At 62.4% G+C, this 22,758-nt stretch overlaps 2 protein-coding genes across 6 annotated transcripts in view; one reads left to right on the plus strand and one right to left on the minus strand.

The window, feature by feature from the left end:
* Positions 1–364: 364 nt before the first annotated feature.
* LOC121060479 (interleukin-1 beta-like) lies at positions 365–2,542 on the minus strand. 2 transcript variants are annotated; one of them, XM_040538322.1, is made up of 6 exons: positions 2,243–2,542; positions 2,101–2,149; positions 1,794–1,995; positions 1,537–1,707; positions 1,311–1,456; positions 365–1,219 (listed from the first exon to the last, which is right to left on the minus strand). In XM_040538322.1, the coding sequence occupies exons 1-6, from the start codon at positions 2,287–2,289 to the stop codon at positions 1,007–1,009; spliced, it is 828 nt and encodes a 275-aa protein (XP_040394256.1). In that variant the 5' UTR covers positions 2,290–2,542; the 3' UTR covers positions 365–1,006. The 2 variants fall into 2 exon arrangements, with proteins under 2 accessions (XP_040394256.1, XP_040394255.1); XM_040538321.1 differs by having other exon boundaries at positions 1,794–2,149; positions 2,243–2,401.
* A 2,371-nt stretch (positions 2,543–4,913) lies between these two features.
* OGDH (oxoglutarate dehydrogenase) overlaps positions 4,914–22,758 on the plus strand; it is a 37,841-nt gene continuing 19,996 nt past the window's right edge. The window contains exons 1-4 of one of the 4 annotated variants that reach the window (XM_040538160.1): positions 4,914–5,002; positions 8,568–8,816; positions 18,387–18,575; positions 22,560–22,662. In XM_040538160.1, the coding sequence (XP_040394094.1) occupies positions 8,595–8,816; positions 18,387–18,575; positions 22,560–22,662 (514 nt within the window). In that variant the 5' untranslated portion in view covers positions 4,914–5,002; positions 8,568–8,594. Of the gene's footprint in view, positions 5,003–8,567; positions 8,817–18,386; positions 18,576–22,339; positions 22,431–22,559; positions 22,663–22,758 lie in introns of all 4 variants that reach the window. The other 3 variants (XM_040538157.1, XM_040538161.1, XM_040538158.1) reach the window with 3 other exon arrangements.

Consider the following 22,758-nt stretch of genomic DNA (forward strand, 5'->3'; position numbering starts at 1 on the left):
CGGGGGGCGGTGACGGGAGGAGGGTGGGGGCCGAGGGGGCGGGGCCGGGAGGGGGTGGGTGGGAGCGGGGACCAATGGCGGTCGTTTGCATTAATTAGCATAGATTAGGGGAGGGCGGTGCCGGGGGGCGGGGCGAGGGGGAGGGGCGGGGGCTGGGTGCGGGACTGGGGCCGGGGTCGGGGCCTGGGGCCTGGGGCCGGGGTCTGGGGTCTGGGATCTGGGGCCGGGGCCTGGGGCTGGGGCCAGGATCTGGGATCCAGGGCTGGGGCCTGGAGCCAGGATCTGGGGTCTGGGATCTGGGACCGGGGCCTGGGGCCAGGATCTGGGGTCTGGGGCCTGGGGCAGGGGTCTGGGATCTGGGGTCTGGGGCCGGGGCCTGGGGCTGGGGCCAGGATCTGGGGTCTGAGGCCCGGGGCTTGAGGTCTGGGTCTGGGGTCAGGGACCTGGAGCCTGGGCCTGGGCCTGGGCCTGGGGCTGGGCTCAGCATGATAAATCGGTGTAAAAGCACGATAAAAAGCGTAAAAGCACAATAAGTAAGTGTAAAACCTCAATAAGTGTAACACCACAATAACTGTAATAGCACAATAAGTGTAATAGCACAATAAATAAGTGTAAAAGTACAGTAAGTGTAGCGGCACAATAAAAAAGTAAAATTACAATAAATAGAAGCTCAATAAATAAGTGAAACTGCACGATGAGAGTAAAATCACAGTAAGTGTAACAGCACAATAAATAAGTGTAAAGGTGTGATAAAAAGTGTCGTAGCACGATAAGTAAGTGTAACAGCACGGTAAGTGTAACAGCACAATAAATAACTGCAAGCTCAATAAATAAGTGTAGCAGCTCAATAAATAAGCCTAACGGGAGCGCGAGGCGGGCCCACGGGGCCCAGGGCGGCTATTTCACCTGAAATAGACGGGCGGCAGGGCGGCGCCGCGGGCTGTACTCGGTACATACGGCGTGGCAACCGGCGACTGGACTGCCGGTTGGGGTTGGGGCGGGCGGCTCAGCGCCCGCTCAGCTTGTAGGTGGCGATGTTGACCTGGTCGGGCTGGTTGGTGATGCCCACGGGCTGCTTGGGCTGCAGCGAGGTGCAGACGAACCAGCCGGGGAAGGCGGCCGACTCGAAGCGCGTGGTGCCCTCGGCCGGGCTGTCCAGGCGGTAGAAGATGAAGCGGGTCAGCTCGGCGCTGTCGATGTCCTTCATGACGTCGGCTTCCTGCGGCGGGGACAAGCCGGGGGTCAGCGTGGAGGCGGCGGCGGCGGCGCCGTCCCCGCGGGGCCGGGCTGGGGACATTGGGGACACTCACCTCCAGCTGCAGCACGGGCTCGGTGCCGCTCATCACGCAGGACATGTAGAGCTTGTAGCCTTTGATGCCCAGCGCCACCGGCATCTGCATGGCCCCGGCGCTGCCCTGCCGGGTGCGGGGCCGGTACAGCACGATGTTGAGCCTCACTGCGGAGAGAAGGGACGGGTCAGCGGGCGCTCCCCGGGGACAAGGGACAGGGACGGGGACAGGGACGTGGTCCCCTCACCTTTGCGGCTGGCGGAGGGCCCCTGCAGGTGCAGGGCCACCAGCTGGGTGGGCGACTCCAGCACGAAGCACTTGTGGTTGATGTCGAAGATGTCGAAGGACTGGGAGCGGGTGTAGCGGTACACGGGTGCCCCGGCGTAGCTGCTTTCAAGCCGCTGGAAGGTGACGGGTTCTGCAGGGGGCAGACGGTCAGGGGGTGTCGGCAGCGCCCCACAGCCCCCCTGCAGCCACCCCCTCCTCCAAGCACCGCATCCCTACCGAAAATCTCCTCCAGGAAGCCACCCAGGTCGCTGTCGGCGAAGTCCTTGTGCGACGGGCTCCGCAGCATCTTGGTCGCAGCCACCACCAGGGTGGCGGCCTGGCGGAACCTCCTGGCGGCGTGTCCCTGCGTCACCGTCACCTGGACGTCCACCGTGGTGTGGCTCTGACTGGGCTTTGCCTCCAAGTCCAGGCGAAGCTTCTGGGGGGAGAAGGGTGCAGGTGAGCGCCCTGCAATGCTGTGCCGTGGTGCCATGGTGCCACAGTGCCACAGTGCTGCAGCGCTGCGGGGCCCTCCTGGTGTTACCTTCTGTGGGCAGAGGCAGTCGGGGCCGTACAAGGTCTCCTCGCTGAGGCTGGAAGGACAAAGCAGGGCGGTGAGGTGAGACCAGGGCTGCGTCAGCACCCGGCCCCAATGCCCCCGGGTGCACCGGCACGGCCGCACTCACCTGCCACCCTCCAGCACGTCCAGGTCAGGGACGAATGCCATCTCCATGCCAAACGGGAAACCTGACGGCAAAACCTGAGGGGTGCCGGGGCCCTGCTCCTGCTCGTCCTGCTGGCAGCGGCGCTTGGGTGCACTCTGAGCCCGGCCACTGCGTGCCGGGTTTTCAAGTGCCGCTGGAAGGAAGCGCTGTCAGAGCGGGATTTCCACGTTTCGCAATGCTCAGCTTCGCCCATTTCCGCTCTGCCCCAGCACGCCGGCTGCTGCGGCCCCACCGCCGCCTGCGGGCATCGGCTCCGCGTGTGGGGCACGGCAGGGCGATGTTTTGGAGTTGGTGTGGGGCATGGCAGGGTGATGCTTTGGGGTCGGTGTGGGGCATGGTGGGGCGATGCTTTGGGGTCAGAGTGAGGCACACCAGCAGGGCGATGCTCTGGGGTCAGTGGAGGGCAGGCAAGGCAACGCTTTGGGGTCATTTTGGGGCATGGTGAGGCAATGCTTTGGGGTCAGATTGAGGCACAGCCGCAGGGGGAAGTTTTGGGGTCAGTGTGGGACACAGCAGGGCAGTACTTTGGGGTTGGTGTGGGACACGGCAGGGTGATGTTTTGGTGGCGGCGCGGGGCACAGCAGGGTGATGTTTTGGGGTCGGTGTGGCGCACAGAATGGGGTCAATGCTCTGGGTCTGGCGCTCGCGTGCTGGCCGGCAGTGACCGGGCTGACACACCGGGGACTGCCCCGGCACCCACGATGACGCTCGCTCTCGTCAGGGCTGGGGCAAGGCCGGCCGCCCCGGAAGGGGACGGTGGCGCAAGCGTGGCCGCTCGCTGATTTCCCCACCCGGACCCACAACTTCCTGCTGGCTGCCAGCGGCCGCGGGGACCCCGCGGGTCCCCTCCACCACCCCGTGCAGCCCCTGGTCCCCCCAGGAGAGCACGGAGCACATCTCACTCACGGGGACATCAGCCCCATCCGCCTCGGATGCCATCCCCTTGGGGACGCTGCCTTTGGGGACACCGCTGCCTTGGGGACGCTTCTCGCCGCAGCCCAGGCGTCTCCCCACTGCCGTGACCCCGTCCCCATCCCCACTGCAGCCCATGCGTGCCTGCAGGACGTCCCCCGGCCAGCCCGGCTGGCTCCCATGTGGTTGCGCCACGGTGGCCGGGCCGGGGACGTGCGTGGCCCCGGTGTTTTCCTGCGGCCATTTCACTTCCCAGAACAGCGCCGCCGCCTGTGGGACCGTGACTCAGGGCTGTGACCACAGCCCCCCAGCCTGCCCCTGCGCTGCCGGGTGCCCCGGGCCAAGGTGTCCCTGTGGCCTGGTGTCCCTCGTGCCACCTCACCCACCAGTCTGTGGTGGGTGTCCTCACACCTGTCCCCATGGTGGGTGTCCCCCGGGGTGGGTTTCCCCCCATGGGTGGGTGTTCCCCACACCACGATGTCCCCACACCATGCCAGATGTCCCCACAGGTGATGTCCCCCACACCAGGACATCTGTCCACCACGGTGGATGCCCTCCATGGACAGATGTCCCCACACTACGGTGAATGTCCCCATGGGTGGATGTGCCTTGCACCAGGATGTCCCCATGGCAGGTGTCTCCATGGCGGAAGTCCCCACACGATGTCAGATGCCCCCCGTGGGCAGATGTCCCCGTGGCATATATCCCCCACACCATAGCCGATGTCCCCATGACGGATGTCTGTGCACCGTGATGGATGTTGTACACCATGACGGATGTCCCCACGTCATATCAGGTGTCCCCATGGCCAATATCCCCACACCACAGTGGATGTCCCCATGGTGAATGTCCCTATGATGGATGTCCCCACACCACAACAGACGTTCCCACACCATATCAGGTGTCCCCATGGCCAATGTCCCCACAGTGTCCCCACACCAAGGTGGATGTCCCCATGGCTGATGTCCCCATGGCTGATGTCCCCACACCATGTCGGGTGTCCCCAAGGATATGTCTCCACACCTTGGTGGATGTCCCCACACCTTGGTGGATGTCCCCACACCTCGGTGGATGTCCCAACACCTCGGTGGATGTCCCCACACCACGTTGGGTGTCCCCATGGCCAGCGTCCCCACACCACAGCGGATGTCCCCACACCATGGTTGATGTCCCCACAGCTGATGTCCCCATGATGGATGTCCCCACACCACAGCAGATGTCCCCACATGACGTCGGGTGTCCCCAGGGCCGATATCCCCACGCCATGGTTGATGTCCCCACAGCCGACGTCCCCATGATGGATGTCCCCGCACCATGTCGCGTGTCCCCATGGCTGATGTCCCCCCACCATGGTACATGTCCCCACACCAACGTCCCCATGCTGGATGTCTGTGCACCATGATGGATGTTGGGCACCATGTCGGATGTCCCCACACCACTTTCGGTGTCCCCGTGGCCAGTGTCCCCACACCAGCGCCCCCACACCAATGTCCCCACCCCACGGCCGATGTCCCCCCCCCCGCGTCCCCACGCCCCGCGCACGGCCCCGCCCCCCGGCGGGGGCTCCCTCTCCCCCCACGTGACCCCGCGCGCGCGCTCTCCTCTCCGGGGAGCGGAGGGGGGCCGCGCAGGCGCACCGGGCGAGCCCCGCCGCGGCGGGGCCGCGTGGGCGTGGCCTCGGCGCGGGAGTGGGCGTGGCGACGCGGTGACGCAGAGGCGCGGGGGCGGGGCGGCGCGGGGCGGCAGTCGGCGGTTGGGGGCCGCTGTCAGAGCCGGGGCCGCGAGCGGGGCGGACGGGCGGGCAGGCAGGTACGGGGCGGGCGGGGGGACGGCGGGGCCGGGCCGGGGGCGGCGGGGCCGGGGCAGGGCTGGGCCGGGCGGGGCCGGCGGGGGGGGGGGGGGGCGGCGGCGGGGCGGGGGGGGGGGCGGCGGGCGCTCCCCGGTGTCCTTGGCGCCGCCGCCCGGGCGCCTCGGGGCGGGGGGAGGGGGCGTGGCCTCGGCGGGAGGGGGCGTGGTGGAGGGGGGAGGGGGCGTGGTCGGGGAGGGAGGGGGCGGGGCCGCCGCGGGGAGAGGGGGCGGGGCCGCCCGTGGGATGGGCAGCGCCGCGCGGCCAATGGGGAGGGGCGGGCGCTGGGCGCGGGAGGGGGGGGAGGGCGCTGATTGGGGGGGGAGGGGGGAGGGGGCGGGGACTCGCCTCCAGCGCGGACGCACGTGGGGCAGCGGCGGGGCCGCACGGGGACCCCCGGAGCCGGAGCCCCCCAGGCCCGGGGTCCCCGAGCTCCCTGGCCCCGGGACCCCCAGCCCTGGAGCCTCCAGCCCCGGGGACCCCAGTCCTAGAGGCCCCCAAGCCCGGTGTCCCCGAGCTCCCCGGCCCCGGGAGCCCCCAGCCCTGGAGCCCCCAGGCCCGGGACCCCGGAGCCCCGCGACCCCCGGAGACCTCGGTCCCGGAGCCTCCAGGCCCAGAGACCCTCAGGCCCGGAGCCCCCAGCCCCGGGGTCCCCGAGCCCCCTGGCCCCGGGACCCCCAGCCCCGGAGCCTCCAGCCCCAGGGACCCCAGTCCTAGAGCCCCCCCCCCCGGCCTGGTGGCCCTGAAAGCCCCAAGCTGGAACCCTCCAGCCCCTGGACCCCCAGCTCTGGGGACCCCAGGCCCAGAGCCCCCCAGGCCCGGGACCCCCAATCCCCGGGGACCCCCGGCCCTGGTCCCCCCGGAGCCTCTAGGACCAGGCCGGCTGCATGGAGGGCCCCGTGCCCAGGCCGCCTCTGGTGCCGCCATGACCCCCGCCGGGGCGCAGAGCCCCTGCCCGCAGCAGCCTTGTTGCACGCCGTGCCGCTGGCCCCGCCGTGCCGCCAGCAGGAGCGGTGGCAGCCGGCGCTCTTGGTGTCTTGGGGACAAAAGGGCCGGTGTCGGCATGTGCCCTGCCCTGCCAGGAGGGTCCGTGTGCCAGCCGCCCGATAAGCGCTGTGCTCAGCACCTTTGCCTCTCCCTCCTGTTCTTCCCGTAGGTTGGGCTGGGCGCGGTGACCAGCAGCTTGACTTCCCTCCAATCAAGCCTTTAATTCCTGCTTATCCTCTAGCTAGCAGTTTTGATTCTAAGGAGGGGGGTGGAAAAAAAGGCATTTCCCAATTAACTGTGTTCTGTGGCAGGTTTCGGTGGCTCTGGCTGCCAGAGGTCACGTTAGCGCCTTAATCCGCTTTGCTTAGCGGTGTGCTCGTGCACGTATCGGCCCGTAACCTGCTCTGAGCATTGTGGTGTTTGCCCTTCCACTGAAAACACGAGGCTGTTGGAGTTTTATCCAGCGTTAGCGGTGAGGGCCTGGCCGAGCAGTGGGTTTTCTTCTCCTAATGCCCCTCGTGTGGAAGCAGGGCAGCCTCGCGGGGGGCTTTGTACCAGGGCACTGCTCCTGCAGCTGCCTCGGGCTGCGTCCCCGCGCTGCTCCCACCTCCCTCGGGCACGACCCGTGCTGGAAAGAGGCTCCCCGGGGCGGTGGGGTCCCGCTGGGTCGGGCTGAACTCTGGCATTACCGCCCGTGCTCTCCCCAGAGGTCACCGAGCCGCTGCTGGGCGGCAGGCCTGAAACTGGACACCGGCGCTGACGCTTTTGTCCCAAAGCTTTTTTCCCCCACGTGTGCGCGCGCACCGGCGGGCAGCTTGGCCGGCTCTCCCAAGTATCTCGAAGTAATTTGGTGGCTTAAATGCGAGGAGGGAGAGTCGCCAGCCAGAAAAACACCCGACATTGGTGGCCCTGCCGCGTCTGCCCGCTTAGAGCCGGTCACCCGGCGTGGGGCTCGGGGCCCCTGCCTGGGTGCTGGTGGGTGTGAGAAAGCGGAGGGGAAGGGACGCGCTTCTGCCCCCGAGTAACTGCCTCTGACACAAATTTCTGCCCTTAATTAGCGCCTGCAGTGAATAAAGGGCCAGGAATGCTGCGCGCTGGCATTCCCCACCTGGAAGCGTTGTCCCAGCAATCAGCCCCAAATGGGTCAGGACGCTGCTGCTGCTCTTAACGTTGCATCACCCCAAATCTTGCGTTTCGAGGGGGGAAGCTTAGCTGCCGCGGTGCTGAGTAGCTAAAACTTGATCCGACACCCCAAATTTTGGCAGCAGGGCTGACAAAATGCTGGTCAGGATGCCTCGCGCCGCCAAACTTTGCTCTCCTGGGACCGAGCGGCGGCTGCGGGATGTGGGAACGGCTCCAGCCCGGCCTCAGGGGTGGCACCAGGCAGGGCAAAGCTCCACGAGGCGATCGTGTTCCAGCACTTTCCCTGGGGCTGCGTTATCAGCAGTGTTTTACAGCGGCAACTCAGTTCGCCCTGCGGACTCGCGCCCGCCCGCTTTGGCCGCGGCCACTCGCCGCTGGGACGGTGACAGCTCGGTGCGTGCAGTGCCGCGCTGCAGCCCGGCCGAGGCCAAAAGCAGAGCGAGTGCCGGGTGAGTAATGCAGCAAAAATGGGCCCAGGAGAGCCGCTCCGGTCCGGCTGCCAGCCTTCGGAATAGGGAAGGGAGCGGAGGAGAAGCTGCTGCGGGGTTTGCGCAACGAGAGCTGCTTTCCTGCGGCTCGCGTGCGGGGCTGGAGAGGTCCCTGCAGGGGACCCTGTGGGGCTGAAGGGAAATGCGGCGTCCAGCACTCAAACCCAGCTGGGCAATGAAACGTTCCCGGCATCCCTCTGGGTGGGGGGGGTTGCTTCGGTGCCCGGCTGGGAGGCGTTCGTCCTCCAAACTCCCGGGGCTGGCGGCGCTGCGGCCGGCGTCCTGTTCCCGGTGCTGGGTGCAGGGACCGAAGCCTTCGCTCCCCGCCACCCCCTGTCCTCAGGCTCCTCGCCGGAGTTATTCCCTCTTGGCTTTGTCCCCGCTGCCTCGGGACGGGCACACGGTCGCGGCAGCGCCTCGTTTCTCAGAGGTGCCCCCGTACAGGCACGGGTCGCGGCGCCCTGTTTGCAAGGCCTCCGTTCTCTGCCTTCGCGGGCTCGGCTGGCAATCCCAAACCCGTACTGCTCCTCCCGCTGTGCTTCTCGGGATGATTCTGGTATCGGGAGCTGAGCACTGCTGCGTCCCGTGCCAGCGAGCTTCTAAAAGCCAAACCCATCCCTTCCTCCAGCCGCCCCTGAGGAGCTGGAGCCTCTCTACGCACCAGCTCCGCTCCTGCGCCACAGGACCCGGACCTCAGCTGTGTGGGGCGTGGGAGGAATCGGAAACAAACCCGATCCCAAGCTCGGCTCTGCAGGCTGGGTGCCTGCCGGGGGCCACCAGCACAAATTGATTTCTCTGTCATTAGCCCCTGCTCCTGCCGGGGCTGGTGGGGCGAGGGGGCTCTCTGAGCTGCGCTGTCTTAATTTCTTATGTCTTATTTCTGAAACTCTTTTCGTTTCTCTTCCAACAGGAACGTGTGTGAGGCTACGGGACAAAAATGTTTAACTTAAGGACTTGTGCAGCAAAGCTGAGGCCGTTGACGGCCTCCCAGACTGTTAAGACAATTTCCCAACACAGGCTGGCAGCACCCAGGACGTTTCAGCGGATCAGGTGCTACAGCGCACCGGTGGCTGCCGAGCCCTTTTTGAGCGGGACTAGTTCAAACTATGTGGAGGAAATGTACTATGCGTGGCTGGAAAACCCCAAAAGTGTACATAAGGTAAGGAGCAACCCCGCCAGGAGTCTGCCTTCGCTTCGCTCTGTGTGTCTTGTGTGAGCGGTGAGGTCAGGTAAGTGCGAGCGGCCCCAGGAGGATTTCAGCCAGAGCCGGACGGTCGCGGATGCTCCCCCCACCTGACACCAGTGGCAGCAGTTCCCCGAGCAAGAGCAGCGAGAGGCTTCTGCCTTCACGAGCGAGCACCCCGAGCTTCTGCGTGCGGCTGGCGTGGAGTTTTCTGCACCCTGGATCACGAGTGGACGCAAGGAACGGCTGCTCCCAGGGACCACCTTGGCTGAGCTCCCGACGCTTTGTGTTTTCCAGCTCTAGTGGTTTATCGGGAGGGTTTATCCCGAGGTGGGGTGAGAGGGGAGGGTGTTCTTCACGTCTTAAGCCGGTTTCCTTCTTGCTGTTTGCTCTGAGCACGGGGGTGTTAGGTCTTAGGGCAGGCTGTGCCACGCTGCCCGGGGCTCCTGCAGAAAGGCTGGGGGCTGCGGGGACGGAGGGGTTCCCCCCAGCTGCTCCCAAATGCAAGCCTGAAAAACCAACTCAGATTTCTGCACACGCCGTCCGTCCCCGTCACACATGTCTAGGGTTGTATTTCATGGCTGCGTGTCCGTGCGTGCGTCTGCAGGGCTGCAGGGCTTGCTGCCCATCCTGCTGGAGCACAGCACCCGCTGCCTGCTGCCACGAGGCTCTCCGAAACCCGGCGGCGTTGTTCCCCCTCTCTGTTTCACAAGGGAACTGTTACCGCAGTGACTTAAGTTTCGACATGAGCCACCCAATTTTTAAGAGGGTTTCTTGCACGTCCTGAGGGAGAGCACAACGTGCTTCGAGGACGGCTTTACGTGTCGTGTCAGGGGCACTGATCCCGTGCACCCAAAGCACACGGCTGGGAGGCTAATTGCTGCTATACAGGTCTTAAGGTAGGCTCCAAGCCAGGTTTTCACGGCCAAAGTTCACTTTATGCGTCCTTCTAGGTACGTGGGTGGCTGAGCCAAGCGATACGGACTCGGGAAGCACAAAAAGCGTTGGGTTGGGTTGTGCCACTTGTCAAATAGGGACTTGAAGGCTGCTAAGGGCACGCTCCTGTCCCTTATGTGGTGCAGCCCGGTGCTCCAGAGGTGGGATATCGGATATAAGCGAGTCCAAGAGCTGCAGTGTGACACTTAAATAAGTGAGGGCCGTATGTGCCCGTCCTGGTGGCGGGCATTGCCGCATCCTTGGACTCTTGGACTCGCAAGCGAGTGCCCTTGGCCAATCTGCAGGCCCTGTCTCAGCCTCTTTGAGGAGATGCTTTGGTAAATGTCAGGACTAAGCCGGGCAGGTGGGTCCAGAGTCCGCTCGGACCTCTGATCCCGTCTGCTCTTTAACATAGCCCTGTGGTTTCGTCTGTTTGTCTGCACGCGGGCAGCAGGCAGCGCTGTGCAGGGGTCCTCGCGCATGCTCAAGCGAAGAAATGGCAGAATAATTTAGGTTGGAAGGAGCCTCCGGAGCCACCTGTGCCCGGGGCACGGCCAGCTTCGGAGGAAAATCAGCCCCAGGATTAGGAATTAGCCCCAGGACCGGGTTAGGGATACAGACGGCGAGGAGGATGTGCTGCTTTCTGAGCACAGCTGGGCTGGCGCCTGCCGCAGCAGCAAATCCAGATCCGGTTCCCCAAACGGGTGAAGCTGACACCGGAGGCTTGGCGTGAGCTTTGCTGTCGCTCGTTGGCAAACCTGGCTGCGGCTGTGGCGGCTGCTGCTGAGGCTCGTCTGGGGCCGGGCAAAGCCCCTCTGGTTCTGGCACCCCTTTGGAGCGCTGCTGCTGTCCCTTGCCAGCAGCCACGCAGCCCTCGCTCCTGCAAGCTGGGAGGGCGTCGTCGCTGGTTTGGCTCGGGATGCGATCAGCAGCATGCCGTACGGTCTCAGAGGCAAGAAAAGGTTGGGGTTTTTGTTTGTTTTTTAAGTGGTCGTATCTTGGTGCTGGGGTTCCCTTCCTCTTCAGCCACAAAGATGAGCAAAGACTTGTTTTTCTTTTTCTTCTCCTGGCTGGCTCTGCCTTTGTAGGAGAGGCTCCCCAAAACCTCACTGATGCTAGAACCTTAAGGACAGGCCCAGGGCATTGTGCCTCGCTCTTTAGGACCAAAAAACCCCGGTGTGCTGGGCGGGGAGGAAGGACCTGTCCCTGTTGTGTGTGTCCTTGCAGAAGCGTGGGCAGAGCGGGCTCCCCGCGCCCCACGGCTCAGCTTCGACACGGGGGGCGGCAGCTCCGAGTGCGGCCCCTGCAGCACCATCCTGCCCCGGGTACCTGCTGAATGCCCTCTGCAGGGCACGAAAACGGCTCGGGGACCTGCTGCCGGCCCCGCGTCCATCTCACGGACGGACGGACGGACAGACGGACACGTGCTGCTGCACGGGGGCTCGGGGCAGGGCTGGCCGTGCTGGAGCTGTGCTGGAGGAAGGGAACTGGAGGCTTATCTCGAGGGGAACCTGTACAACCCGCCTGGAAACCTGCTGGGCTGACGTTGTTGAGAGAAGCTGATAGAGGCTGTGCTGCTGCTCCGAGTGCTGCGTCCGGTTTGGGGCCCCCAGTGCAAGGAGCCCTGGGCGTAGTGGAAAGGGCCCAGCATGGGGGTGCTGCAGGGCACGGAGCCCCTCTGCTGCCAGGAGAGGCTGCAAGAGCTGGGGCTGGAGAGGAGGAGGCTCTGGGGGATCCCATCCACACCCATCCGTACCCTCGGGGAGGTTAAGAGGGGACGGAACCGGGCTCCTTCCAGCCGTGCCCAGTGCCAGGCCCAGCGGCGCTGGGCACAAACTGGAGCCCAGGAGGCTCCCCCTGAGCAGCACGAAGCGCGGCCGTGCCGGGCGGGTGCCCGAGCCCTGGCACAGGTCCCCCAAGAGGTGCTGGAGCCTCCTCCTCGGAGCCTTCGCACCCGTCTGGACGTGGTGCAGGGCTCTGGGTGGCCCTGCTGGAGCCGGGTGGCACCAGAGGGGCCCGGAGGTGCCCCCAGCCTCCACCACCCCGCGCACACCAGCCAGAGGGGTTGTGAACCCCCCGGGGCCTCCTGGAGAGGAGCCATCGGAGGGTGGGGTTACCAAAAACGCTGGGCTGCTGCAACAGCGCCTGCAGCTTATCTGCTGACAGCAGAAACCGGCCGTGAGTTTCCCCACGCCTGCTGCTCTCGGAGGGGCTGCCAGGGGTGCGGCCGGAGGCCGGGGAAGAGCCGGGATTTCTGTGCTTGGGTCACCAGAAACCTGCCGTGACGGTGCCGGCGTGCCTCCGGGCGCCTGGGCGAGATGAGTTCACTTCCTCCCAGCAGCGTCCGGTAGCCGAGATTGCAAAACACATTCAAATGTGGCTTTAGCGTAAGGAAGGCTTATGTAAAAAGAAGTGGTTCAGGCTTTTTTATTTTTTTTTTCCCTCTTTCTGTCCTTCAGCTGAACTCCAGCTTCCTGTTAGGGAGCTTTGCTGGAGTGCAGCGAGCAAACGAAGCTGAGTCGGGGAAGGAGGAGGAGAGGACAGAGGAAATGAGATCGCTTCTAGCAGCTGTCACGGTGGCTGATGAAGCCTTCCTGGTACTTTTCGGCCTGGTGCTTGGCTCTTGGGGCAGGAGCCTGGGGAGCTGCAGCCATCCTGGAGAGCAGCCCCGTGTTCAGGCTGAGCTGGTGACGTTACGGGGTATGGCTTTCCCCATCAAGCAGCCTTTAATAGGGACTTCTTATTTCATTGTGTCTTGATTTATACGTTGAGCTGCATTAGGTCAACTAACCCTTTGGCTGCGTCCTCCGTGCTTGTGCTCCCAGATAAGTCTGGGCTGCCTGCGTTTGCTGGGAGTCTCGCTTGGGAGTTTGAAACGTTTGGGTTTCATTATAAATCTTCAGAGGTGAGCGCCCTAGGGAATCGCAAGCCCTCGTGTGTTGGGCAGGGACACGGCTCTTGTCCTCCCACTGGCGTTAGGGCGACGTGGGGAGCGCTGCTCTCAGCAAAGGGTGTGCGCCGTAAATTTGGTTTGGGCTTTTCTTCCAGCCTTGAGCAAAGCCAGGAGCTCTGAATATGCTTCTTGTTCTCATTCACGGAACAGCCCGAGCTGGAAGGGACCTCAAAAGATCGTCAGGCCCAGCCCTTCGAGGAAGAGGCCGGTGGGATGAGGCTGACGAGGTGGGGATGGTGCCATGGCCCTGGGGAGGTTGTGCCAGCCATTGATTCCCCTGTGAAAAATTCCTTCTAGCGAGACGAAGCCTTGCTCAGTGCAACTTGCACCCGTTGCCCCGTGTCTTCTCCGTGTCTGTCCTTGTCGAGGGAGAGCTGCCCTTGGCCTTGCAGCTGCCCTTTGCATCCCGGGGGCTGTGATGGGGACCCCAAGCCCTTCTCTTCTCCGGGGTGCGGAGACCTAACTCCTTCCCTATGCCCTCCTAGGGCAGGTTGTCCAGCCCTTCGATCATCGTATGTGCTCTGGTCTCCTCGTCCTGTGTGTGGGACCAGGCGCGTGTCTCCGTTACCTCCTCGGCGCAACGCCGCTCCCTTTGGACCCAGCCCATCACCAGCAGATGCAGCGAGGGTGCTCGCGGTCCCATTGCCCAGGTCCTCTAGGAGGGTGCTGAGGAGCACCTTCCCGTGCTGAGGAGCCCGGTATCGATGCTGGGGTGTCCCCCCTGGGGTGGGCTGAGCCAAAGTGTTGATCCCGGCCCCCTGAGCACAGCCTGCAAGCCGGCTGCCGCCCGCCCGCTCCGTGCCCTGGCGGTTTGCCTCGGCGAAGGCTGTGGGGAGCAGTGCTGGAGGCTTTGCCGAAGGGCAGGTAGGCGACACCCACTGCTCTCCCTGTCAGTAGCCACCCGGGCTGTGCCCTGGTCCCTTCCTGAAGGCCACTGGCAGTGGCTTGGCATCGTCAGCTGCTTCTCTTAAGGGCCTGGGCTGGATCCTGCACGGGGCCGTGGGGTGATGCCGGCCGATCCCTCGCAGGGATCTCTCCACCGAGAGCCTCTGCCTTGTCCCCGTGCTTCTGCTTGCCGTGCACGTATCTGAAGAACCCTTTCCTTGTTGTTCCCGATAGCTTTGGCCATTTTCAGTTCCACCCGAGCCTGCGTCTTCCTGACTGCGTCTCTGCGCGCCCTGAAGGTTCTCCTTGTCCTTGGTGGGTGTTTGGCTGTGTTTCCAGAGCTGCTCTTTTGCTTTCAAGCACACCCAAAAGGCCATTGTCAAGCCAGGAAGGTCTCTTGTCCATGCCTTCCTCCTTTCCCTTGGTAGGGGATGGACTGTTGTTGCGCTTCCAGGAGGCTGCTCTGGAGCATTCACAAGCTCCTTTGCCCTCTGTGGATGCTCCCCATGGGATCCCTCACAGCTGGGCTCTGAGCATATTGCCGTGGGCTCTTCTAAAATCCAGGGTTTTTGTCCTGCTGCTGGTCTTCGGCGTCCTCAGGAGGCTCTTCAACACCACAGCGCTTTGGTCAGCATGGGGAGGTCAGCAGCAGATCCGCCTTGGTGGCAGTGCCTCCAATGCAACCCAGTGCCATCTGGTAGAGCTTTTGGGGTGTCCGTGGCTCCAGGGGGTGATTCCAACTCCTCCCCTTCCCTTCCTGTCTTTCTGGAGGAGCTCGTAGCTTCTCCGGCCGGGCAGGGCTATTGCCAGAGCAGCCGGTGCTGCCTCGCAGACCAGGAGGTGCAGGTCTGTCACCTGAGGTCCGCAGCAGAAGCAGCAAGGACGTGGCCGGGGATGGGAACGGGGGTGTCCTGCGACGTGCGTGGTGTGCCTCCGCTGAAATCCAGCGAGCCAGACCCGGTGGAATTGGGAAGAGCTGGGTTTTGCTTGGCGAGCTGTGTTCGGGGCTGCGGTTTGGGTCCCGCTGCCCCGCTTGCTGCAGTGAGCCTCGAGGAGGGAGGGGAGGAGTGCGGAGAGCAGCTGCGGCACGAGGAGGGCGAGCAGGAGGTCAGGGGAGAGTACCCCTCGGCTTTATCACCGCGGGCACCTTCGGCCAGCAGTTCAGCCAAAGTCCTCGCTGCGATACGAGCGTTGATAGCGCTGGCGTTCAGCTGCTCCCGTGCGGGGCGTGAGCTCCTCCAAAGCCACCCCAGCCAGCAGCCACGAGGCGACCCGTGCCAGGGGGACACATGCGTATTTGCATCTTTCTTGAAAAACACCGAGCTCGAGACCACGTTAGAAACTTGCAAGCTGATGGCTTTATGGCGTGTATCGAGGCCGCAGCCTTGGCCGGGGGCACAGCCCGCAGTAAAAGTAGCCCGAAATCCTCTGTAATTACGTCGGGCAATAAAGCGCTCGGCGAAAGTACCCGAGCTGACTCAGCCGGCGCCGCACCCTGCTCGGGGAGCTCGCGGCCGGACTTGGGCATCCCGCACGGAGCAGGGTGCGTCCCCGGGGGGTCACGGCTCTGAGCGCCGGAACCCACAGGGTCACGCAGGGACCGCCGGTGCTTTCCGGGGGAAAAGTGGCCGTGAGGAAGACACGTGGGATGCTCGGTTTCCGTCACGTGGATGGGCACTGCTGCCTGATGTCCCTCCTCCTCCCAGTGCCCCCATCGCCCACCGAGCCCCCAGCACTGGGGAAGCGCCAGGGCTGCCCGCCAGGCGGCCGTGCCCCCGCTGCAGCGTTACCTATGCTGATCTTGGGATGCATGCAGGGCCAGCAGCCTTGCAGGAGGCTGTCCCAGGCTGGCTTTAACTCCGGGATAAAGCGAGCGTCTCCGTGCTTCAGTGCATGATTCCTTACACACCTCGATGGCAGGGCCACGCGGCCTGGAAAACCACCGTGCTTCGAGGAGCGATCTCCAGAGACCTTCTGCCTGCGTCCAGCGTGGCTCGACTGCGGGCAGAAACCTTTCCCAGCCTCTTCCCCCCCTCGCTGGTAGCAGATGCTCCCTTTCCCTCGCGCGGCTTTGTCTGGAGGCTGTTTAATGGCCTGGAAAACAGCGGCGAGGCCGATTCCTGCCCGCCCCGCAGCGCCTCGGCCCTATGCAGCCCAAACCGGAGGCAGCGGCTCCGGACGGGGCCACGGGAGGACACGGCCTCCCCGCGGGAGGCTGAGCGCCGCGGGGCCACCCGCTGCCTTCCCTTTGAGCCCGGGGAAGGGCCGTGGAGGCCGGCTCCTCTTTGGTGAGTCTCGGGAGCTTTGGTCGCTCCTGCCGGCGTGGTGCTGGCCTGTGTTTACCACTGGAGGGGCCGGGAGGAAGGATGGAGCAGAAGGCAGCCTCTCTTTTCTCATTGTAATTTCCTTCGGCAGAAAACAATCGGAGCGCGGTCAGGTGCTCCCTGTGTTTGCTTTTCTTTTCTTTTTTTTCCCTTTTCCTTTGGGGGAAATCAGTTAGATGCGTACCAGCCCCGGCGCCAGATTTTTTCCAGTTTTTATTTATGTTCCGTCAGCGTGACCTGCTTCTAAATTTACTCACCTTGTGCAGCCACGTGCTGGGGCGTCCGCGCGAGTCGCAGCGGCTGGAAATAGCTCCCGGGCATGTGACGGCCGGAGCCGGGAGCTGCTGCTCCCCTGCAAAGGTTAGGCTGCGGCTCAGGTGCCCGGTCACCCTGGTAGCAGGGTGAAAAAGCTCCTTTTCTGCCCCAAACCGGCACTGAAGCTGCGCTGAAGGCTCTTTTTGACCTGGTTTAACCACCCTTGCTGGCGCTTCGGTCGCAGACGTGGTGTGCAGCTCCCTGCCCGTCCCACCTCGCCAGGGCTGAATTTCGGAGCTCTCGGTGAGCAAGCTCCATGTGTCACCGCTGAGGAGGCCGTCCCGAGGCCGGCATTATTCTCCACGGTGGTTTCTGGTGCGACAGAATCCAGGCTTCCAGCTAAATCCGTGACCCTGGCCGTGGAGTTGTGTTTTGTCCAAAAATAGGAAGAGCCAGCGTTATTAATTCCCTAGCTCTTCCTCTGCTGGCGTCGTGTCCTCCGTGCAGAGCCCAATGCCTCCAGCACTGGGGCCAACCTGTGCTTAGGTGGGGTGATTTTTCCGAACGCTGCTGCCCTGTGGGAATGGTTGTCCCAAATCCCCTCAGAGTTTGCATTTCAGCCATGGGTGCAGAGCTGTGTGCCCGGAGAGACCCGCCGGGCTGAAAGCAGCCCACGACCGGCAGCGGGTCTGGCGGTGGCTAGAGCTGGCCTGGTGGCTACGTGCGGGCACGCGGGTCCGGGGCGCCACCACCCCACGTCGCCTTTGTCCCTCGATACCCTTCAGTGGCGTGTAGGAAATAGGAAGGGGTGAGATGGGCTGTGCGTGGCCGCCTTCGCTCTGCAGGGTGAGACGGGCTCGGCGTGGGTACCAGCTGGCAGCGCGGCGTACCGGAGGGCAGAGGAGGACTGGAGGAGCGGGGACCCCATAGGGTTATGTCCATGCCTTCCCAAAAGCTGAAAAAGGGCAGCAGAGACAAGTACCTCTGCTTGCCCTGATAACCTTGTGCTGAAATGTTTGCTTCAAGTCTTCACCAGTACCGTACCTGCTCCTGCAGAGGCTCAGAACGCAGCTTTCTCCTCTTCCCATGTCCACTGCAGCCTCTCCAGACAGACAGACAGCCTTGTCTTTGGCCCAGGACACTTCGGGACTCTTCAGGCGGAGCTGGATAACTAGCAGAAAGTTAAAGCTGCTTTCCCTGCAGTGAGTTCTGCCTAGGGTGCTTCTGTTGGGTTTGTTTTTCCCTTCTGCACCTGGAATTGCTCAGTTGGAAACAGTCCGTGAGGAGAGCCAGTGTGGATCGTGTCATTGCTTAAAGGCTTCACCTCTTCCCCCAGGCCACGGAGAGCCTCTGCTGCGCAAAGAGCCGGTGGGGAAGCTGTGTTTTATGGATGGTGCTGGCGTCGTTGGCATTGCTAGAGAAATGCCTGAAGGCTCAGAGAGGCTTTTTGATGTTAGCAATTAAGAAAACCACCTCCCCAAACCCTGGAGTCTGTAGAATGACTGGTTTCTACTGCCGCTCTCGCGTACTGAGCGCCGTTTGGTCCTGTCCCGTGGTTCCTGCCCTTTGAAAGATGCTGGTGTGACACATCCATGAGGCTGTTCACAGGGGCAGCGTGCTCAAAGCAAGTGTTGTGGCGAGGAAAGCGATGCTCGTTTTTCTGTAGCCGGCAGAAGAGCCAGCTTTTGGGTCTGGAGAGCTCAGCCCCATCTCCGTCGGCTGCGTGGGGACGTCGTGTTTGGTTGCTGGAAGGATGGGGAGAGGTGGAGAGGGGACAGCAAAACCCGGGGCTGAGCCGCTCTGTGTCGGAGGCTGCCAGCCCCACAGCTGCCTCGCTGGAGGTCAGTGCCCAACCAGGGCTCCCGGAGGCTCGCGAGCTCCTCGGGCGATGCCGTTGGTGAGCCCAGCCCTGGCTTTGATCCTTTTTTGTCCAAACGCAATCGCAGCTGTGCTTTTTGTCACTTGTCTCTAAAAATCAAAACACTCGAGGCAGCACCACCTTGTGTGGGTTCTGTACATACGACGTGCAGCACAGCACACTTTCCCCTCTGGCCCTGCACCTCGTCGTTAACGTGCAGTGTTTTCTCCCTAGCAAGGCTACTGAGGCTCCCATGACAGCCCTGTCCTGTAGGATCTTGGTGTGGGTATGGCTCTGTTGTGTGTGCTGAACCTGTCGCCTCTCTTTTTTCCTAGTCATGGGACATCTTCTTCCGCAACGCCAATGCCGGAGCTGCTCCAGGCACCGCTTACCAAAGCCCCCCCCCACTGAGCACCAGCCTTTCTGCACTGTCGCAAGCACAGTTCCTGGTTCAAGCACAGCCCAACGTAGACAAACTGGTGGAAGACCACCTTGCAGTGCAATCTCTCATCAGGGCATACCAGGTAAGAAGGTCGCTTTGTGCAGAGTTTGCCCTTCGCAGCTCCCCCGGCAGCTCGGGCAGCCCTGCCCCTGGTGGCTTCGCGCTCGATGCATGGCGCACCCGGGTTCTGTGTATGCACCGCGGGCTTTTAACATCTGCTGGCCTGCTGGGGCAGATGCTCAGCTGATGGCTCTTAGACAATAGGAAGATTAAAGCCATTGTCCCCCAACAGAGCAGTTACGCAGCAGTGTGCTGCCAGCCCAGCGCAGGAGCTGCGGGAGGGGGCCCCGTTCCCACGCCGGGGTTGGGGTGTGAGCGCCGCGCTGCGCTCTGCTTCCGCCTCCTGCCTCGCTCAGAAGTAGCGTGGGATGGCCGTCCTGCTTCCCGTGGCTCAAGTGACAGAACTTCTCAGGTCCCAAAATAGAAGCTCAGGAAGCGTTTCCTTGCAATTTGCAAAGTGGGAGAGGGCTGCGGCGCCACCGGACTGAAGCTCAGACCAACGCTGCCAAAATCAACGTCTCGGGAGAAGCAAGTTCCGAGCAGAAAGGAAACATCCGCTGGCTGAAGGAGCAGCCTGTGCACAAATGACATGGCCAATGTTTTACTCGGGAGGGCACGGAGCTGTCTTTCTACGCCTGTTGTTCTTTCACCTTTGGTTGCAGTCCGGTTTGCCCAGAGTGGGCTTTGCTGGGGGCTGCGGTGGGAAGTTCACAAACCCAGCCGCAGTGGAGGTGACCTTAGCTCTGCCGTGCCCGTGTCACCTGCTGCTGTAAAGAAGCACTCGCTGCAGGTCAGGATCCTGCTCAGGTATCGGAAAAACCCAAGGTACTGGGCCACAGGTTAAGTCCAAAGGTCTGCCCAGTCTGCGCCCTGCTGGCCAGAAGAAAGCGCCCCAGCCCGGCTCGCCTCCGCACCCAAGTCCTGCTGGGGCATTGCTCTGCTTTTTTTGGGCACGGTGCAGCCAGGGCTTGTTTGTGAGGACCTGCACCATGCCTCCTGTCCGGTGTTGTGGGAGGTGATCGCCCTGCCGGCTCCTTCCAGCTTTGAACCCCGGGCGAGTGGTTTCTAAGTGCCGTGCGTCGCCTGCTGGCTCAGCAAGCAGGTGGATGCCGCGGTAAATCAAGCGGTGCGTGGTGTGGTTGGAGGCAGTGACTTCCGAGCAGCAATTTGAACCCCAAATCCTCAATCTCTTCTGCATTCCCTCCACTCCTCAAGTCTCTGAAATGGCGGTGCTGGGAAGTGGTTGCTCTTGGCCTGTTTTTTCTAACCCATGTTGAGAAATGTGCCTCCGGTCCTGCACCGGTGCCACCGTACGGCTGCCGCCGTCATGGCTGTGAGCTGCCGTGGGGCGTCTGGAGGGGAAGTTCAGCGTGGTGTGTGGAGGTAGGCAAGAGCAGGAGGCCCTGCCGGTGCTGTGTAACCTCCTAAAACACCAGGCAGTTAATTTCTGAAACTGGATCGAGCTGGAGTGTCTCCGCAGTTAGAGGTGAGCCGTGCCCCTGCTCTGCCGTGGTTCGTGGTAGCACCAGCGCTGGCTTGTTTCTTAATTGTAGCAGTGCTTGCGTGTCCAATTCATCATTCCCTCTGAAATAACCGGTGTGGTCTTGTTCCGAGCTGGGGAAAACAATCTGCCTTTGTGTCCCTGTAACGAAGGCGGCCGTGCCACCCACCCGGCGGGACCTCCGCCGCTGGCTGCTCCCACGGCTGCCGACGAAGCTCCACGTGGCAGCGCCCCGCAGCCTGGTGACCTGGCATGTGGGGAATGAAAAGAAGAGTGGCTCCTGCTAGGAAAAGACCTCCTCCTCATTCCCACACGAATTTGGGCGTTCGATGTGTGCTACTGAGCTGATCTCCGCACAGGTCACCGAATGCGCCTCGCCTCGCCCCTGCTCCCAGCCCTGCTCCCAGCCAGGGCACCCGGCCCCAGACGGCCGCCCCATGGACATGGGAGCAGCGTAGTGAGCTTGTGTCCTGCCCTTAAGCTTTGGGATAGTCCTTGTGCTCTGCTGCAAGTCAGATGAGCAAATAAATGCGTCCTGGACAAAGCGGGCCCCGAGCAAGCTTCACGCGTGGCAGCCGGTGCCGGGGAGTGCAGAGAGCCTTTGGGGACCCGTGCTCGGTCAGTTTACAGTTAGTGGCTCGTTTCAGGCTTCCTGGCTGGTAAAACTACAAAAAGCCTTCCCAAAAAGCCTGTTGGGACAGTTAGATATGAGTGACTCTGGTAAATAGCATTAGAGCAGGATGGCTGTTTTGTACAAGCTAATCCTAACACCTTTGCGCATGAGTGATTCCTGTAGCTGGAAACTGTCCTGATGGCGAGGAGCGTTGCGCAGCTTTTGGGGAGCCCACGCTAGGAGCGGAGCTGAGCCTGGATGCTTCAAGACCCAGAGCTGTCAAGAAGCAGGGCTGTGGCTTGAGGTTGAGAGCTCTGCCCGTTGGGGTGAGCTGAGCTTGCACGGGGAGCTGTCTGCCGTCGTGAGCAGCTAAGGGAAAAGTTTCCTCAGACTGTGGCAAAAGAGGTTAGGTCTGAGTCGGAATAAAAAGCAATATCTGCAGCTTCAGGCACCTGCTATGTAGGAGGTAATGCCCTGCTGGGAGGGCAGCAGTAAGTATTGCAAATAAAGGCAGCAAGTATTGAAAACACCGACTGGGCAGCACTGGGAGCGCTGAGGAGGCCGATGAGGATGGGACTTGGGGTTGGAAGAGCTCAGCCACGGCTGCTGAGCACCGGCGTGGGACAAATGCTGGGCCCTGTGCATCTCACTGGAGGGAAAGCAAACGGTGGAGCCCGTCTGTGGTCAGCACCCGGCTGAAGTCTCCAGCAGCACCTTCCCGGCCACAGCTCTTCTGCACCCGAAGCCCCGTCCGCAGCGTTGTGCCCCGGACCCACTGCAGCCCCCTCCGTGACGGCGATGTGCACAGACTGACTGTCCTGCCCTGAAGGAACTCTGAGTTAAGAACTAATTGCCTCTCGTTACTTTCTGTGGCTCCTGATGCAGGCACAAACCCAGTGAGACGCCTCGTGGAGCCGCTGATGCTCCCGTAGTGCCAGAGCCCTTCAGTATTGCTGCCCCTGCTCTTCCTACAGCAGCAGTCTGTGTGCTCCATGTCCTGCGCCTCGGCCTTGCTGCAGACTTCTCGCCCAAAAACAATGCAGTGAGATGCAGTCCCCTAACAGTGCAGGCAGATGTTCCTAAATAATGTTCCTCTGCCTCGCTGGAGTTACCGCTGGCGGTGGCGAGGCTGGTCTCCTCTGTGCTACGCTGTCATGAGAGCCAGTTGGGCACAGATCAGTCAGAATCAGGAAAACTGCCTCTTAATTTGCTCTGAGGCTTAAAAGGAAAGGAGCAGTGTAGAGTTGTCACCGGGAGGTGCTCGGGGTGGAAGTCAGACGAGCTCTGGGAGGTCAGGCAGCCCCAGGGCTCGCGCTCGGGAAGGTCTCTGCTCCGGAGGGGACCCCCCTGCGCCCCAGAAATGGGAGAGGGGTTAGGTGGGTGGCACCCGTACCTGGTGCGGAGTGCTGCGGGGTTCTTCCCCACGCGCAGAGCTACGCTGAGCAGCTTCTCCAGGCTTCGTTTGGAGCCACAAACTGGGCTGTTAGCCGTGCCGCGGCAAGGCTTGCAGAGCTGTGGCAGGCGTGCTGTGAGAGCAGCCGGGTCCCTCCTGTCCGGCAGCTCTGCAGAAAACGTAAAGGGGGAAACTGCATGACTTTCTTGAATTTTCTCTTTTAAGGAATGCCTCTTCAGCTAACTTGTTTTAATGACTAATCTGTGTTGTTGCTTCCAGGTCAGGGGCCATCACATTGCAAAGCTTGATCCTCTCGGCATTAGTTGTGTAAATTTTGATGATGCGCCAGTAACTGTTTCTCCAAACGTCGGTGAGAATTGCTCTGCAAATTAATTCTAATGTAATTTAACTTTTTTACCCCTCCCCTCTTTTGTTTTTCTCCCTTTCTCCTGTCCCTCTTGGTATCTGTTCTCCTTTCCATTCCTGGCCCATTTCATAGATTCGAGGGCACCATGTAGCACAACTCGACCCACTGGGCATCTTGGATGCGGACCTGGACTCGTCCGTTCCGGCCGATATTATCTCATCCACAGACAAACTGGGTGAGGGCTTGGAGAGCAGTCAGTGCTGCATTGCTTGAGCTCCTCTCTCTTTCACAGCTTCGTAGGTAGAGCGCTTCACCCGTGCGGAGGGAAGCT

This window comes from Cygnus olor, chromosome 27 (assembly GCF_009769625.2).
Source record: "Cygnus olor isolate bCygOlo1 chromosome 27, bCygOlo1.pri.v2, whole genome shotgun sequence".
In the NCBI taxonomy this organism is placed as follows: domain Eukaryota; kingdom Metazoa; phylum Chordata; class Aves; order Anseriformes; family Anatidae; genus Cygnus; species Cygnus olor.

Coding starts and splice junctions, on each gene's coding strand:
- LOC121060479 (XM_040538321.1), bottom strand. CDS start 2,289: ATGGAGATGGCATTCGTCCCTGACCTGGACGTGCTGGAGGGTGGCAG. Junction 2,150..2,242: donor GACGTGCTGGAGGGTGGCAG/GTGAGTGCGGCC, acceptor TTGTCCTTCCAG/CCTCAGCGAGGAGACCTTGT. Junction 1,457..1,536: donor GCCCTCCGCCAGCCGCAAAG/GTGAGGGGACCA, acceptor TTCTCTCCGCAG/TGAGGCTCAACATCGTGCTG.